Raw genomic sequence first — 15,590 nt, 5'->3', positions numbered from 1 at the left:
GACACAAGTCACAACCTTTACTGATATTTCAATAAACAAACTCATACCAGAATCCTCTAGCTTCATGATGTTCTTCTTGTTATATGCTTATTTTTTTACCAAAGAATCACAATGACAACCTAACAAACACAAACCAACTAATATTCTACTAAGACATGCTTTACATATGAAGCCTATACACATATATTGCATCACAGTACCTCAATAATGTCACTGCTTCTTGTAATCTGGGGGTTGGCAGTGTCGAGGAGTGTCTCTAGTGATCTGGTTTTCCTGCTCCTCACCCTGCCTGCTTCTTTCAACAACACAGCCAACCTCTGCTTCTCATCGGTCACATCAGGATTTGCCGTTCCAAGCTTCTCTTCTCTCATCCCAACAACATATTCCAAAATTTCAATGGCATCATCCACCCTGTGCAAGTCACCAAAAAGCATTAATGACACTGAAGAATAAAGGTTAATTAAAGTATGCAAAACTTGGTAAATACTTCATCTAATGGGATAAGATACTAAAATAAAGCAAATGAATGCAAAGAATAGAGAAAAGCATAGTACCTGCCCATTGCATCATATGTGCCAGCCAAATTACTATACACGCCCAATGTATCAGGGTGGTATGGCCCATATTCCTTTTCTAAAATGTTCCTGGCTTCTTCAAACAGGTCTGCAGCCTCGTTTATTGAATAGCGCTGCACACAGGCTAGACCCATTTGGTTTAGAGCAATCCCAAACAAGGCTGATTTCTTTTCTCCACTGGCCCTGAACTTGGTTGTGGAACTCTTGAAGGTGTTGTATGAGTCTGAATAATTTCCCATCATATAGTACATGACCCCCATCTGAGCCTCAATTCCTGCAATTGTACTTTGTTGACCTGGGGAATCACCAAACATCTTCAAAGCCTTCTTGAGTAACTTGAGGGCCTGCTCCAAATCACTCATAGACTGATAGATAGCAGAAACATCAATAAGACCGCTAGCAATCTCTTCTGCGGGGATTCCAGGATTTGGCTTCCCATAGATTTTGTGTGCATTTTCACAGTACGACTTGGACTCCTTAAACTTCCCTATCTTGTTGTAAAGATCAGCTAACCGGACATAAACAGATGCTACTGCTGGATGTGTTTCTCCTTTAGTGCTCTTGAATACTGTCAGTGCTTTCTGGAAAGCAAAGACTGCCTCATCATACCGAGCCAAGGACAGATAAGCATCTCCAATGCTGCAATCAATTGAAGCTGCATCTGTTTCGTGGTCATTGGCAGACATGGACATGCCAGCTAAAACATAATGCTCAAGAGCAGCTTCATAATCTCCCTTTGAGTCACAGATAAGTCCCATAAGTCTTCTATCTGCCGCCTCCTCAAGTGAAGCAGGAGTACCATTCTCCCTGTGGATTTCAAGGGCCATTAGACACAGCTTCTCAGCCTCATCAAACTGCAATGCTTGGACATGTGCCTCAGCTACATATCGACATGTCTCACCAAATCGAGGGTCTGTTTCTCCCAAGACTTGCCTTTGTATCTCCATACCTGCAGTGTAGAACAGTATCGAATTCTCAATCTGACCAGTCATTGCATAAATATCACCCAATTGCATGCACCCTGCAAACTTGGCTAGTGCGTGGTCATTGCCATCCTCTATAGCTGGAATGTCAATAGCGTGCTCAAGAACTGGAATTGCCTCATTGTACTGTCCTAAGCTGCAATAGATTGATGCCAAAACATGCAAACACATGACCAACTCTAAACTGGGTTTCTCGGTTGTACATTTCTCAAACGATTTCACTGCCCGACGAGCTAACTCAAGTGCCTTGTGGGGACTTTCACCAGCAGAAATCATATCCCTTGCTTGCTTAAGCAAGAAGGGTCCAAGGTCAGAGTTATCCAATCCCTCCACAGAGGGATCCTCAACTCCATTCTGAAGCTTCATTCCTCGTAAAGCTAAACTTCTCAGCTTGTTCTTCGACATCACTGAACTTGCATTTCTTGGAGTCTTCTTGTCAAGTGGAGGCCTCTGATTGGGAGACTTGCTCTTAGGACTCATCTTAGGAGACTGAGCCTTCACCCTTGTCTCCACAGACACATTTTCCTTTTCAGGAGTAAAGGTACTCTCTTTGGTTTCCATAACAACCTCTTTCCTTACCTCCACATCTGCACGAACATACCCAACAAGATGATTCAATTCTGAATCAATCCTCGACTCAGCGCCAAATGATCCAAAACTAGCCCTGGATGGAGACTGATCAGAGCTCTGCATTTCACATACATTGTGATACAGCTGCTCAATTGATGTGTCAATCGGGCCATCCATAGGCATACCAGTGGAGTCACTATGAGGACTTTGAGGATTCAATGGACTCCTAGGAGAGCCTTGCTGATTATACCCCTCCTTGTGAGGTGTATACTCTCCACTGTGCTCATCTACCACACCGTTCCCATTCACTTCATCCATAGCTAATCCAGGCATTCCCTAATTTAGCTTCACTATAATACAACAAATACACCTATACCCAAAAAACTAAAATCAGCAAAAATAAAAATAAACACACTTAGTGACTTATCATAGATGCATAGTGATTATAACCTTAACAAACCAATCCAAAAAAGCCAGACAAACAAAATAGTACAACCCAAACAGTCAAATACATATTCAAGCTTACATAACTGAATCATCTGACAACATATAAACCCAGAAACAGATAGAAACTCAAAAGCTAAAAGAACCTATCTTTGTCTCTACAAATCACTAAAGCCATGCTCTTTATATCAAAAACACACAAAACAACCACAACCCATTAAATCCAAACAATACCACATATAGAAAAAAGCGACCATGTTCAATAAATGAAGCGTACCTGAGTATAAGAAGAAGAAGAAGAAGAAGAAGAAGCAAATAAGAGAATGGCAAGGCAAAGCTGGTGTTATTATGTAACAGAGACAGAGAGAAAGAAACACTGAGAATGAGTCTACGATATGTCTCTGTTGTTCATAAAAACTTATATATATGTGTGGAGAAGACGAAGAGGGCAATTTGGGCAATGAAATACTGGTGTGGTTTGCAGAGAAGGTTGGAATGTCGAAGCAATGAGGAAGGCGACCTCTCTCCCACTTCTCTATTCTCTCTACACTCTTGAACATTTCTTTTAATTATATTTTGATTTTTTAAATTAAAAATGTTAATAATTTTTGGGTGTGACGTCGCAAGTTGGCGGGATTAACGGCTTTTCAACGCCAGAAGCTCCGACGGGGGAAGTGTTCAGCTGTGACACCGCTGGAGTTTGCATTCTTTTAGTTCTGCTATTACCAAGAAAAAAAGTTCTGCTTTTCCCACGTGGCGGTCCAGGAAAAGGGAGAAGCCTAGGCTTTTCCGGGCTGTGACTTCATCATTGCCTCATCGGTGGCTTTGTATGCGACTACACGTGGATCTTCTCGGCAGAATTACGAGCTTCGGTAAAACTGATCAAAATATTTCTATAGTGTTTTTGAGTATTAAAATTTATAAATTATTGATACAATCTATATTTCACATAATAAACAAATATGTTCGAAATTTCAATACTTGTAGGTTGTAGGCGTAGATCACTTATCTAACACAATGAACATATTCAGTTATGTAACTGTTCAGAAGTATGAATACTCATAATCCCCTGCGATGCTAAAATTGTGATGCTAGTCCATAATACTTTCGAGTCTAAAATTAGCGCTTCTACTTAGGTTATGTAGAGAGTGATAGTTTAAATTTGAGTGATATATATATGTCTCAAACTCGATCTCAAAGAAAGCCATATCATTAGGCCAATCATGCAATATACTCGAGAAGGCTAGGCCTTGTGAGAACTGAGAAGTAGGAAGAATTGTTGACTAGTAGTCTTAAGAGATTTGATCTTACTCTTAGAAGAAAAAAATTTAAATCTTTCTCTTATAATTAGGAAAAGAATCTTATAAATGTCGGGTCATAGAACAACATTTAGCTAGACAAAATCAAATTATTGATGTTGTTGGGGGACATCTACTTTTCGTTCATATTAGCACAATATTCTGATGGTACAACCACACTAGAGATATATAACTAAAGTTTTAAACAATATAAAGATCATATATAGTCTATTTTGTTTTTGATCTCTAACTCATGATAAATATGAGCTTGCTCGAGTTACATCGATGTAAAGAGTTATGTATGTCTTGATACACTGTTGTTCGAACCTCGCGAAAGAAAATTAAGAAAACGTTCTAGCTCTAAACTCCAACTATGCTTGGCCAAACTAATTCTTAGAAAAAGCTTAATCAAGTTGAGTAGGTGATCCACCAATTCCATGATAAGGAATCTAAACAAGATGCATATATCAACAAGACAAGATATTTAAACTACACTTCAACTAATAAAGGTGGAACTTTCTCATCATAACAGCAACAAAATGACAAATCCCACATTAGCTAGAGACTTGATCTTACCATCTCCAGCAGCATTGATAAATTAAAAAAAATTAGAGATGTATCAATTTTTAAATGAATCTTTGCTCCAACAGTATACTTAAGAAATTGATAAATTTAGAAATTGATAGAGAAAATTGATAAATTTATCAATCTTGGGGAGACAATTAACTAAAACTTAGCTAATGTATATAATTTAGCAATACTGCTGGAGCAAAAGTTCAAAAATTGTTATTTTAAATCTAAATGTTGACAAATTTAGCAATAAATTTAACTCTATTGCTGGAGATGCTCGAACCATGGTTTGGTAATCATAACAGATGAGGGAAAAGTCTAAAACGCCCTAATTTTTCAAATTTAAAAAGAAACCGAGAGAATAAATCACCTAATTCGTAAATCCTTGTAGGAGTCACTGGCGGAACTAGTTAGGACCAAGGGGTGCCATGGCACCCCCCAGTTTTTGAAAAATGTCAATTAATGCTATGCTATTAGTAAGATTGTATGGTTATTATTATAACTGGCACCCTCAAAGTTTTGAAAAATGTCAATTAATAGGATTGAATGGTTATGATTATAATTGTAAAGATCTAGCTTCTTTTCCATGTAATAATATTATGTCATGTTTCCACTGCCTCTTATTACCATATGGATCCATCACCACAATTAATTAGGTATTAACTAATCATTTTACATACATCTAAATTTTCAATACACATATATGTCGTTACATAGACATAAATGAAGCTTTACAACGAACAATCATGTTTAAAGATTATGAAAAAATAATAATATTACTTTTAGTTAAAACATAATTTTGTCAAACGATTTAAAATTATTATATATATTTTTCCGTTTATTATATTTCGGCCCCCCTAGACTTACGGTTCTGGCTCCGCCATTGGTAGGAGTCGAGGCTTAAATCCTAATCGTTGTAGATGTAGAGGCGCAATTCCTAGGTGGGTTGGGATAGGATTAGCTAGAGGTGTGTATAAACGTGATAATCGGATATCACTACTTGAATTAAAGCATGTCTTCGTCCACCACCGAGAAGAATTATATTTTCAGCCGAGTGTTGTTTAAAGAAACTGGATTTGAGACGGAGGACGGTATTACGATCACTATATATGCATCTATGGAAGCAAAGTCGCCGTTGGTATGATCATCCAACCGACTATATATACTTCTGAAACGATTGCAGCTGCACACGGAGAAATGTTTGTCCCCTCTAACGACGAATACGGGTGTTGGATAGATGATGTGGAGAAGCATCTTAGAAGAATGGCGCTGGGCTTCACACTAAATGACATCCGGATCATGCTTTTCAAGGTATATGAGGAGTATTCGCTCGCTGCCGGCCGCCGTGGCTGCCTTATTGTGTTAATAACCGACGTGATTGTTCGATTACTGGGTAGTTTTGATGATCATGAATTCATGATGCCATTGATAATGGCGTGACCGCAAACCCTAATGTCAACTTTAACTTATACTTAAATGTTGAGGCTGAAGGAGGCCTTGAAACATTTACAGTTCGTGATGTTGACTATATCATGGTACCTTTCGTGATGCTGAGTATCATGATACGGCTGGTACCTTGGCCGGTACGATTCGAATTCGGCAAAATGATGAGGGGTTGTGGTCGGAAATTGATAGGCTTACATTGCAGTCCTATGAAACTCGGATTATCAGGTTTGTTCCAGCGACTAAATCATCAGTTGAGAAATTGCAGAAAGTGAGACTGGATAGTTTGGAAGAATCTACTGTGAAGCTGAACCCGTCATGTAGTATATATATGCAAGGATGACTTTGCTGAAGGCGGTGTTGATCAACTGGTTATTCCTTTGCCTTGCACGCACTGTTATCATGTAGCTAGCTTGCATTACGTCGTGTCTGGAGGTGAGTCATGTGTGCCCTTTTTGCCGATATGCCCTGCCGACTGTGCCAACCGAGGTAGATAGCGAGTCTTCAAATTCTTAATGGGGGACTAAGAAATATACTTGTCTGTTTGATCACAAATTGCTTATTGCATCATTTTACGTTACTTGATGACTGTTAATCCCGTGGAAGATCATCATTCTCATTTTTATTTGGTCATTCATTTCAATTCAATCTCATTGCATTGCAAGTGGAAACCCCAAAACTAGTACAGGTTGCCTTAGAATTTAGTTTAAGAATGCAACGTGTCTAACATGCATGTTTCAGGGTCAGGACGACATTGCAGTGTTTCACACAGATTTCTATCTTTGTGAAAATCTTTGTGAACAATATCTGTGTGTGTTATGGACACTTTTCCTAGTAGTGCATGTTTCAGGGCGAGGATGACAGAACTTAGGTATGATTTTTTCAGAGTTTCGGTCCTAGAGTTGCATGATTTTGTTGTATGTTGTCGTCGTCGTCTATTGTGCACTTGCGAATTGAAATAGCATTACTCTAGTCGCACTGTTCTATACCAGTGGGAATCTAAAATGAGTCACAGTATAAATCAACTAGAAAGGACAGATCGAGAGATCAAAACAAATATATATACATGGCATTGTAAATCGAATTATTTACAGAAAAAAAAAATCATCCAAAATCTTTGGCTTCAAAAATGAATTGTAATTAGAGGAATGAATTACATCATCGATCAAAAAGAAAACTGCAAGACGGCCGAAACCTAGCTACCAGGGGGCATAAGACCTCCTATCTTATTTTTACATATCATAACTTATATCAATCATATTTATATAGTCCTTAGCATATGATTCTCTCGTGTTCCTATCATTCAACACCCAAACTATATTGTTTCTCAATTCTGTTAGGCTATGATAATACATCCGAAGTAGTTTTGGATCAATAGGCTCCTCCTTATCCCACGAAAACTTCATTAGGCTCCTCCCATCTCTTTCTTTATTGATATGACTAATGAGATCCTTCTCCTCGATAGGGTTAATAAGCTCCTTCTCCTCGCCGACCTTGTGGGATGAGCCTATCGAGCCTATATCAATAGACTCATCAACCTTATAGGTACTAACCTCTAATTCCCTCTCTTGCTCGCCTTCTAAATCTTCTTCTTCGTCATCTTCTTCTTCTTCATCATCTTCGTGACTAACACAATCATGATTTTCATTGACGGTAACTGAAGTCGCATCACCACAATACCGAGCTATGATGGAGTCAACGTCAGGGTGGCCAAAATTTCTGAACTTTCCACCGGGTGAAATAGTAAGAATGGCGATTTCGGCACCACACATATCACAAAGCTCAACTGCTTTTCGAAACAAACCTTGTCGTCGCTTCGTATATGTGACCTTAACCTTGTTTTTGTTGTTGATTTTCTTGATTTCGATCTTTCTTCGCCCCATGATTTATACCAATCGGATGTAATCTTATGATTCTGCTTCCTTCTTCTTCTTCTTGTGGACTGTAACACACAATTTACCTAGTGCGGCGGCGTAAATACCAACTGATACCAGAGGATGCATTGATAGATATATATATAGAATAAGAGACCATGAATTCTAGGTTTCCATATTAGATATGTTAGCTTATGAAATACCGTAAGTGTCATGCAAGTCAATAGGAACTATTATGGGATAGATACAAAAGTGATTGTATCATAATTGGAAACTAATTGACTATGTTAGTTATTGACCAAAAAGAAAACAAAATGCTACAAGTATATAGTAGAAAATTAAAAAAATTCGGTCTTGATTCTCGTTACAAATAAGGAAACGATATCCAGATTATATTCTTAGATATTTGAAACTTTATTTAGCATAGTAATTTAACTAATTTCATATTTCGATACCAAAGTTTAAATCCAAACAAAAATATTGATAAAAGAAACAGTACAATACTGTAACAAGAAAATAATCAGCTAGCTAGCTTTACCGAAGAACAAAACCCAATTATATACTCATGACATTAGAAACTGCATGTTATGGAGAAACGAATTCTCAGGGCCTGCAAAACAAGCTCACTAGCTTGAAAATCTGTTTGATGAGTCGTATTCAGTGTTTCATAAGATCGAATTCCAACATACCGGCCAAGCAATGGAAAACCCAAATATGTCTCACCTATTTTGTAATATGCAAAGGATCTTCAAAGCTCACTATAATAAATCGAGTGTTTATTCGCAATCCCAGAAGCTTTCCGCAAGATAATTCATATCAGCCAAACTCATAATTTTGGCTAGACACAAAGTGTAAAACAAACGATGAGAGAAAGTAGTTTATGCTACAAAAAATTTTGTACGCATGCATGGGTTTTTTTAGTCTAAAACGTAATTCTCAATTCTCATTGGCTAACAACTCTCTTAAAAAAAATTTCGAAACTGAAAACTTGTGCTACAAACGAGACATTTTTATTCAAAGAGCTTAAATTAAGTTCATCCGTTAAGTCATCATTATGAGATAACCTAGTCATAGATGTGACATGAGTCGCTCTATGTCATTATCAGTGAACAACAGCTTCCACCTTTTTTTTTTCATGAGTGGAAGCAAGAATTAATTTTTAGGCTAGGTCGTTGTGCTTGGGTCATTATAAATGGAATGAGCGGAATTGCTCATAGTACTTGTTTTGTGTACGTGGTCAAAGCATCAAGTCTAGGTAGACTCTAGACTTGGTTAGATTTAGAACGAGCGAGGCAGTGATCGAATCGTTTTGCATGCATTATGTACGTGTGCACGAGTGATGTGACATAAAATAATTGGAAGAGAATTGAACCATGTTTGTATATTCCTTCTTTGGTCAGAGGATTCAGAAGAAAAGCATTCTATCAATTTATCTTTAGCTTTACAAAAGCAAAGCTTCATCGATCCCCTTCTGGCTACCTTGGATCGGGTTTGACTATGTTCTTAAATCAAGTGGATGCATTTCATGGACTAATTATACACACATGAATATTCACATAATTTGTCGAAATATATATATATATATATATATATATATATATATATATATATGAGCAGGTTGGTCGATTATCCATGATCATGTATCTAATATATAGCTCTAGGTCTATTTACGTATATAAATCCTCTAGTTCCTATGCATAACTATGATCCTCATCTCTCCCACGACAAAATGAAAATATGAAACCAAATCAGATTGAACGTTTATTTCACGTATCAATCATCCAATCATCATCATCGTCACATTTCAGTTGATCAGACTTTTTTTCTCAATTGTCCTTATAGTAAGTAGTGTTTGCGCAAATAGAAACTTAAACAATGTGCTGCAATGAGTTTCGAATATTTCAAAACAACGTTAATTATTATGTCCTCATTCTCTTGAAACCAGAAAGGATATACTTTGAAGCATATATGTGGCTCGTATGCAACATTTGGCCGGCATATATGTGTTTGTTCCAATGTAGGTTTGACATTCGAATTACAGATGGGGATTGATATGTGAACAATAATACAATAAGCCTACCCTGGTAGGAGACGTAAATGAAACTAGAAACTCAAAAAGAGTGGCATTTTTGTTCTATCAAATAATGGTGGTGTGTGTCTAAAACAAAGGGTGAATATGGGCGAGAGAGACGTAAATGCATGATGGCAGTGATGGTCAAGCTAGGAATTCCATGCAAAGCATTACATTGCTATCCCTATCTGTATGGGCGATCGATTAGTGGACCAAGATCGAATCTCTCCCCAAGTTAAAAAATGATCGATGTGCATCTTTGTCCTTTATTTTGGATTTGTTACGAAGCATCTTTTAGTCTTTGGGGTATCTCTGCAAAGCACGAATGAATGAAGAATCTAGTAGGGGCTCATTTCCTGGTCAAAAAAGAGTCTTTTGCATGCTGACATTCCCCCATGTTCTTATGAAGTCAATAACTTCTGCTTGCACTAGCTAGTACCATGAACAAAAGAAAACTGAGAGATCGATCGAAGACGTCGTGGTGGCATGGCCCTGTGGGACGTTCGTAGATACCTTGTTATGCTTGCCCTAGAACTTAAACCCTAAACTCTAAACTACAATGAGATATGATCATTCCTAGATAGATTTTGAATCCTAAATTCTCGATGCTTTGCTATGACTTTATACAATTATCCCACGTCGTATATAATCGGAGCAGATAGATTACACACCAAGCTGAACTACTGCAGGTCGCAAAAACCTTATATGCAGCTACGTTAATGCATAAACCATTCCTTTGCCGAAAGTAAAAAAGATTAACCTTGTCTTATCAGGCCACTAGCACTTTATATTACAGATAAAAAGTTTCCACTGTTTATTTACCAGTATATCAACCATACCTATACGGATCTCTATCATTTCTAACAGCTTGATCGACGCAAAGGAAAAACGACAAACATATATGCAGAATTTCGTTTGACGATAATATATGAAATATGAAAGGTTAATCTTATCTGATCGACGATGCTCGACCTCACGTACTGCATATATGAGGCTCCTAGCTTTATGCCTTTATCACCTCGTTCCAGACCTGTACGTATATATTACCTCAATGGTTTGATGGGTGAAAACTCCATCACCACAAAAGGGTAATATGTTTTGCGATTTATTTATCCTGATGTAATAAGCATTTCTAAGTAGAATATTTTCTCCTAACGGTAGCTCCATTCTGAAAGCTCTCTACGGTGATCCAGAGGGGGGAGATCATGTTAGCAATTCTAGCTGGAAAAATATTCTGGTTTGAATATGGGGGGACCCAACCTAGATTTTGGATTACTACGAATGTTCTTAAATCTTGAGGAAGGTAAAACGAGCAAGAGAAGTTGGTACTACATTATTACACAATTACCTTTTACTGATTAAGGAATCATCCTTACACGTACGTATGCAACTCCCGGAAGCTATATATTCTCTCTAATTCCTATAAATACCTTCCAGGCTTCCACCTCCAGTCCTCACTCCTCACAACTCATAGCTACCTTTCCATTTGAGTAAAACAACAGGTTGATTACTACTAGTGTCCAACCATCATGGACTACAGCAGACTTGAATCATCTGAAACTCTGAGGTTTTTCTCAATTACTAGTCTCTTTTCTTGAGTATCTACATGATCCGATCACTTATCAATCGGTTTCTAGAATATTAATCGCCATTAACTTAATATATGTTACAACTGAGTTTCAGGAACAAGTGTGCTGCATGCTACAGGCAGTTCAACAAGATCGAGCACCTGGTGGAGCACATGAGAACCTCATACCACTCTTCTCATGAACCCTCGTGCGGAATCTGCAAGAAGCACTGCAGATCCTTTGAATCTCTCAGGGAACATGTCATAGGTATATTTTCTCTATTCACAAACTTTACAGATACATAAACACTTAAATTGTTGTACATTAACTTGGCTGGAGATAAATTCGAATATTATTCAATAAATTTATTGGTATCAAGTATCAACTGGAGTGTTAGCATCGTTAATCTATTCTCTATTGGCTTTATTTATTTATTAACATTTTTTATTTATTTATTTGCCTTTTATTTTTGAAACCAGGGCCATTGCCAAAACAAGAATGCAAGAACATATTCAGCAGCAGAGGATGCAAATACTGCTTATCTGTCTTTGATAGCCCTTATACTCTCAGGCTTCACCAGGACAGGTGCCAACTCTCCGGTGTAGCTGTACGTGTTAATTAGTCCTCATCCCATCAACTTAACTAGCTTAAGTGTGAGATACATTTTCTTTCTATTAAGCAAGCAGTATAACCAAATGAATTCGTCACATATATGCAGGGATTAATTGGTCGGTTTGGTAACTTGGGCATTCGTGACAATCTGGATCATGGTAACTACACAAGAGGCAGTAGTGGTCAAACTGTTGCCCTTGCTTGCAAGATGGTTGGTGGGGGAAGTGATGGCTCCCTAGATCTCTGCGCTAGGGTTTGTCTCACTGATGAATATGATAACATCATCTTCCACACTTATGTAAAGCCACCCATGCCAGTCACAAACTATAGGTATAATTTTCATATAGAGACGATCATACACACAGCTTCTGATACACATGGAATTATACATGCCAGTCCGTATGTACCAAGCAAGAAATGCTCTTAATTAACCATCCTTACTGATATATAATATTCTATTCTGCTTAAAAATACAGGTATGAAACAACTGGGATTCGTCCTGAATACTTGAGGGATGCAATGCCACAGAGGCAAGTGCAAAGAAAGATTCAAGACTTTTTGTGCAATGGGGAACCGATGTGGAAGATTCGACCTAGAGCAGGAAAAGCTAGAATTCTCGTGGGTCATGGTTTGGATCATGATCTCGACTCTCTGCAAATTGAATACCCAGCAGTCATGATGCGGTAAGTATTTCGTTTGAAGTTATCTAATGTAGGATAGTTTCCAATAATATTTCAATGTGTTTTGAGTAATATTCCAATTATTCGTGACTATATTCAGGGATACTGCAAAATATCCTCCACTGATGAAAACAAGCAAGCTCAGCAACTCACTGAAGTATCTAACACAAGCATATCTTGGGTAATAATGGAGTTTCAATGAATTCCTTCGTCAATTTCTGAATGAAAAATAGTCATAAACATTTGTTTTCTTTGAGTAGTAAGTAATTAATGGAACTAACATGTAAATACCAATCATGCATGTAGGTATGACATTCAAAGTGGGATTCAAGACCCGTATGAGGATTGTGTTGCAACAATGAAGCTCTACATGCGAATGAGATCCCAAGCTCACAAGATAGATGCCTATCCCCTTGCTACTGATCCGCAAAACCGGAATAATTTCGCATCATGGCGGCAAGGTGAGCTTGAGAGGATGAGCCCTGAACAAATGTTGGACATTTCCAGGTCTGATTTCTACTGCTGGTGCTTGGACTGCCGGGATACATAGTCCCAGTGCCTCAAATTAAGGGGAGGCGCATCATAAAATTAAGAATACGTTGAGTAATTCTAGTACTATATACACTATTTTGAAGATTAATTTGAAATAACTTCCAAGATTGATGGACTTCAATCTCATCCTACTTTTATGAGGCACCTGGTGTTAGTTATATATGCATTAATGTATAATGCTAGGCTCCTAGCTTGATTAATCAGGGATTTCCCCTCTACATGTAAACCACGATCCTCTATTATCATGAGGGACAATAATTTATATATGATATTTGAAAGTCATTTAGAAAAAGAAATTTACGCAAGGTGGGGATGTGACGTACCCTCTATGCACGGCTACATATACATAATATGTATAATAATACATATGTAGATCTATTGGATAATCTAAAAACGATCATGATGGTAATTAATCCAGTGGGAAACAATGTATATACTGGAGATGGCTTTCTCAGAACGACTAAATTCTCGAAAAGAAGCTCTCTTAGTCTCTGTTTGTGTCTTGTGATTAGATGGACTGATTTGCATGCACGCCACTTGAAGAGACGAGAGGTTTCTCACCTTTCCTATTAAATAAAAATAGAGGGGTTTTCCCCTTTTAATTAAAATAAAAAATAAAAAATTGAAATTCGAGCGATGCTCTCTTTAGAAGCTGTAATTAACAAAATATTGCATTAAACGAGCAACTAACATATTAAATCCTTTGGCAAGAGTTTCTAGTAAGGACCTCACAATAATAATAATAAGGGAAAAAGACTATTTGCACAAAATCAAAAAAGTTAAACCCCATTTCAATGATAATCTTTTTTGTTAGCCCATTTAAATATAAGGTATTTCTTTTGTGCTCAAATACACAAGTTTTTAATAAAATCACAATAAAATGATATTTTAAAAGACTTATTTACCCTTAACCTTTATTTAAAGAGAAAAAATGAAAAAGAAGAAGGGAAGACTTTCCCGGAAGCACACCGGACACCGGCGTAGGTCGCCGGTCACCGGATTCCGGTCGCCGAACACCGATTGCTGGATTCTGGTCACCGGACACTGGCCGCCGGATTCCGGTCACCGGTCGCCAGAAAATTGATGGTGATCGGAAAATCGCCGGAGACGCCGGAGTCTCACTGGATTTTTTTGAAAAAAATGTCACCGGAACCCATCGGATCTTGCCGGAAGCATACCGGCAAAAAATAAAGTTTACTACCCTAGTAAACTTTACTGGGGGTAGTAAACTTGACGAAACAGTAGCCCCAATGCCATAATCATATCAAACGGAGAAAATCAACTTACATGCAAAAAATGAAGTTTACTACCCCTAGTAAAAGTTTACTGGGGTAGTAAACTTGTAAAACAGTAGCTCAAATGCCATAATTCACATTCAAACGGAGAAAAATCAACTTAGATGCGAAAAAATAAAGTTTACTAGCCCTAGTAAACTTTTACTGAGGGTAGTAAACTTGCAAAACAGTAGCTCCAATGCCATAATTCATATTTAAAAGGAGAAAAATTAACTTAGATGCGAAAAATGAAGTTTACTACCCCTAGTAAACTTTTACTAGGGGTAGGTAGTAAACTTGCAAAACAGTAGCTCCAATGCCATAATTCACATTTAAAAGGAGAAAAATCAACTTAGATGCGAAAAAATGAAGTTTACTACCCCCTAGTAAACTTTTACTGGGGGTAGTAAACTTGCAAAACAGTAGCTCCAATGCCGTAATTCATATTCAAACGGAGAAAAATCAACTTAGATGTGTAGTAAACTTTTACTGGGGGGTATAACTTTGCAAAACAGTAGCTCCAATGCCATTATACACACTAAAACAATGAAAATCAACTTAAATGTGAAAAAATAAAGTTTACTACCCCCAGTAAAGTTTACTGGGGGTAGTAAACTTGCAATACAATATTTTCCTAGTCAGTATATACATTAAAACACAAAAAAAAAATCAACTTAGAGGCGGACAAATAAAGTTTACTACCCCTAATAAACTTCTACTGGTTGTAGTAAACTTGCAATACAATATTTCCCAGGTCAGTATACACTTTAAAACAACAAAAACCCAACTTATATGCGAAAAAATTTAAAGTTTACTACCCCTAGTAAACTTCTACTGGGGGTAGTAAACATGCAATACAATATCTCCATAAATTCACATTTCTAAAGTGAACTCCATACCACAAAATCAAAATTACAAACATCATAACCAAATTAAAGACAACTCCAAACCTCGGCGTCAATTGCCGCGAGGAGTCCCGCATCGATCTTCAGCCGCGTCGTTGTTCATCTCTCCTCTGAACTTCAGCCAAACGAGATGCTCTGAATTGAAGCCGAGGAAGGGGAAGCATTGATCGG

At 37.6% G+C, this 15,590-nt stretch overlaps 3 protein-coding genes across 3 annotated transcripts; 1 reads left to right on the top strand and 2 right to left on the bottom strand.

The window, feature by feature from the left end:
* Positions 1 to 42: 42 nt before the first annotated feature.
* On the bottom strand, positions 43 to 2,461 carry LOC101294682. Its single transcript, XM_004304571.1, has 2 exons — positions 555 to 2,461; positions 43 to 411 (listed from the first exon to the last, which is right to left on the bottom strand). Exons 1-2 carry the CDS (start codon positions 2,459 to 2,461, stop codon positions 192 to 194), a joined length of 2,127 nt encoding a protein of 708 aa, XP_004304619.1. The 3' UTR covers positions 43 to 191.
* Positions 2,462 to 7,115: 4,654 nt separating this feature from the next.
* Positions 7,116 to 7,766, bottom strand: LOC101294102 (agamous-like MADS-box protein AGL15-like). The gene has a single exon (XM_004306296.1). The coding sequence runs from the start codon at positions 7,764 to 7,766 to the stop codon at positions 7,116 to 7,118; it is 651 nt and encodes a 216-aa protein (XP_004306344.1).
* Positions 7,767 to 11,357: 3,591 nt separating this feature from the next.
* On the top strand, positions 11,358 to 13,238 carry LOC101293812 (apoptosis-enhancing nuclease-like). Its single transcript, XM_004306295.1, has 7 exons — positions 11,358 to 11,395; positions 11,512 to 11,663; positions 11,876 to 12,003; positions 12,115 to 12,338; positions 12,485 to 12,691; positions 12,789 to 12,869; positions 12,995 to 13,238. Exons 1-7 carry the CDS (start codon positions 11,358 to 11,360, stop codon positions 13,236 to 13,238), a joined length of 1,074 nt encoding a protein of 357 aa, XP_004306343.1.
* Positions 13,239 to 15,590: the final 2,352 nt, after the last annotated feature.

Source organism: Fragaria vesca, linkage group LG6, assembly GCF_000184155.1.
Source record: "Fragaria vesca subsp. vesca linkage group LG6, FraVesHawaii_1.0, whole genome shotgun sequence".
Lineage (NCBI taxonomy): Eukaryota > Viridiplantae > Streptophyta > Magnoliopsida > Rosales > Rosaceae > Fragaria > Fragaria vesca.
This window is presented reverse-complemented; position numbering and strand designations above follow the sequence as displayed.

What these genes read in the sequence shown, in the direction of transcription:
- LOC101294682 (XM_004304571.1), bottom strand. Translation starts at nt 2,461, where the DNA reads ATGCCTGGATTAGCTATGGATGAAGTGAATGGGAACGGTGTGGTAGAT. An exon ending in ACATATGATGCAATGGGCAG is followed by an intron (nt 412 to 554) that starts GTACTATGCTTT and finishes TGACTTGCACAG; the next exon opens with GGTGGATGATGCCATTGAAA.
- LOC101294102 (XM_004306296.1), bottom strand. Translation starts at nt 7,766, where the DNA reads ATGGGGCGAAGAAAGATCGAAATCAAGAAAATCAACAACAAAAACAAG.
- LOC101293812 (XM_004306295.1), top strand. Translation starts at nt 11,358, where the DNA reads ATGGACTACAGCAGACTTGAATCATCTGAAACTCTGAG. An exon ending in ATGCCAGTCACAAACTATAG is followed by an intron (nt 12,339 to 12,484) that starts GTATAATTTTCA and finishes TTAAAAATACAG; the next exon opens with GTATGAAACAACTGGGATTC. An exon ending in CTAACACAAGCATATCTTGG is followed by an intron (nt 12,870 to 12,994) that starts GTAATAATGGAG and finishes TCATGCATGTAG; the next exon opens with GTATGACATTCAAAGTGGGA.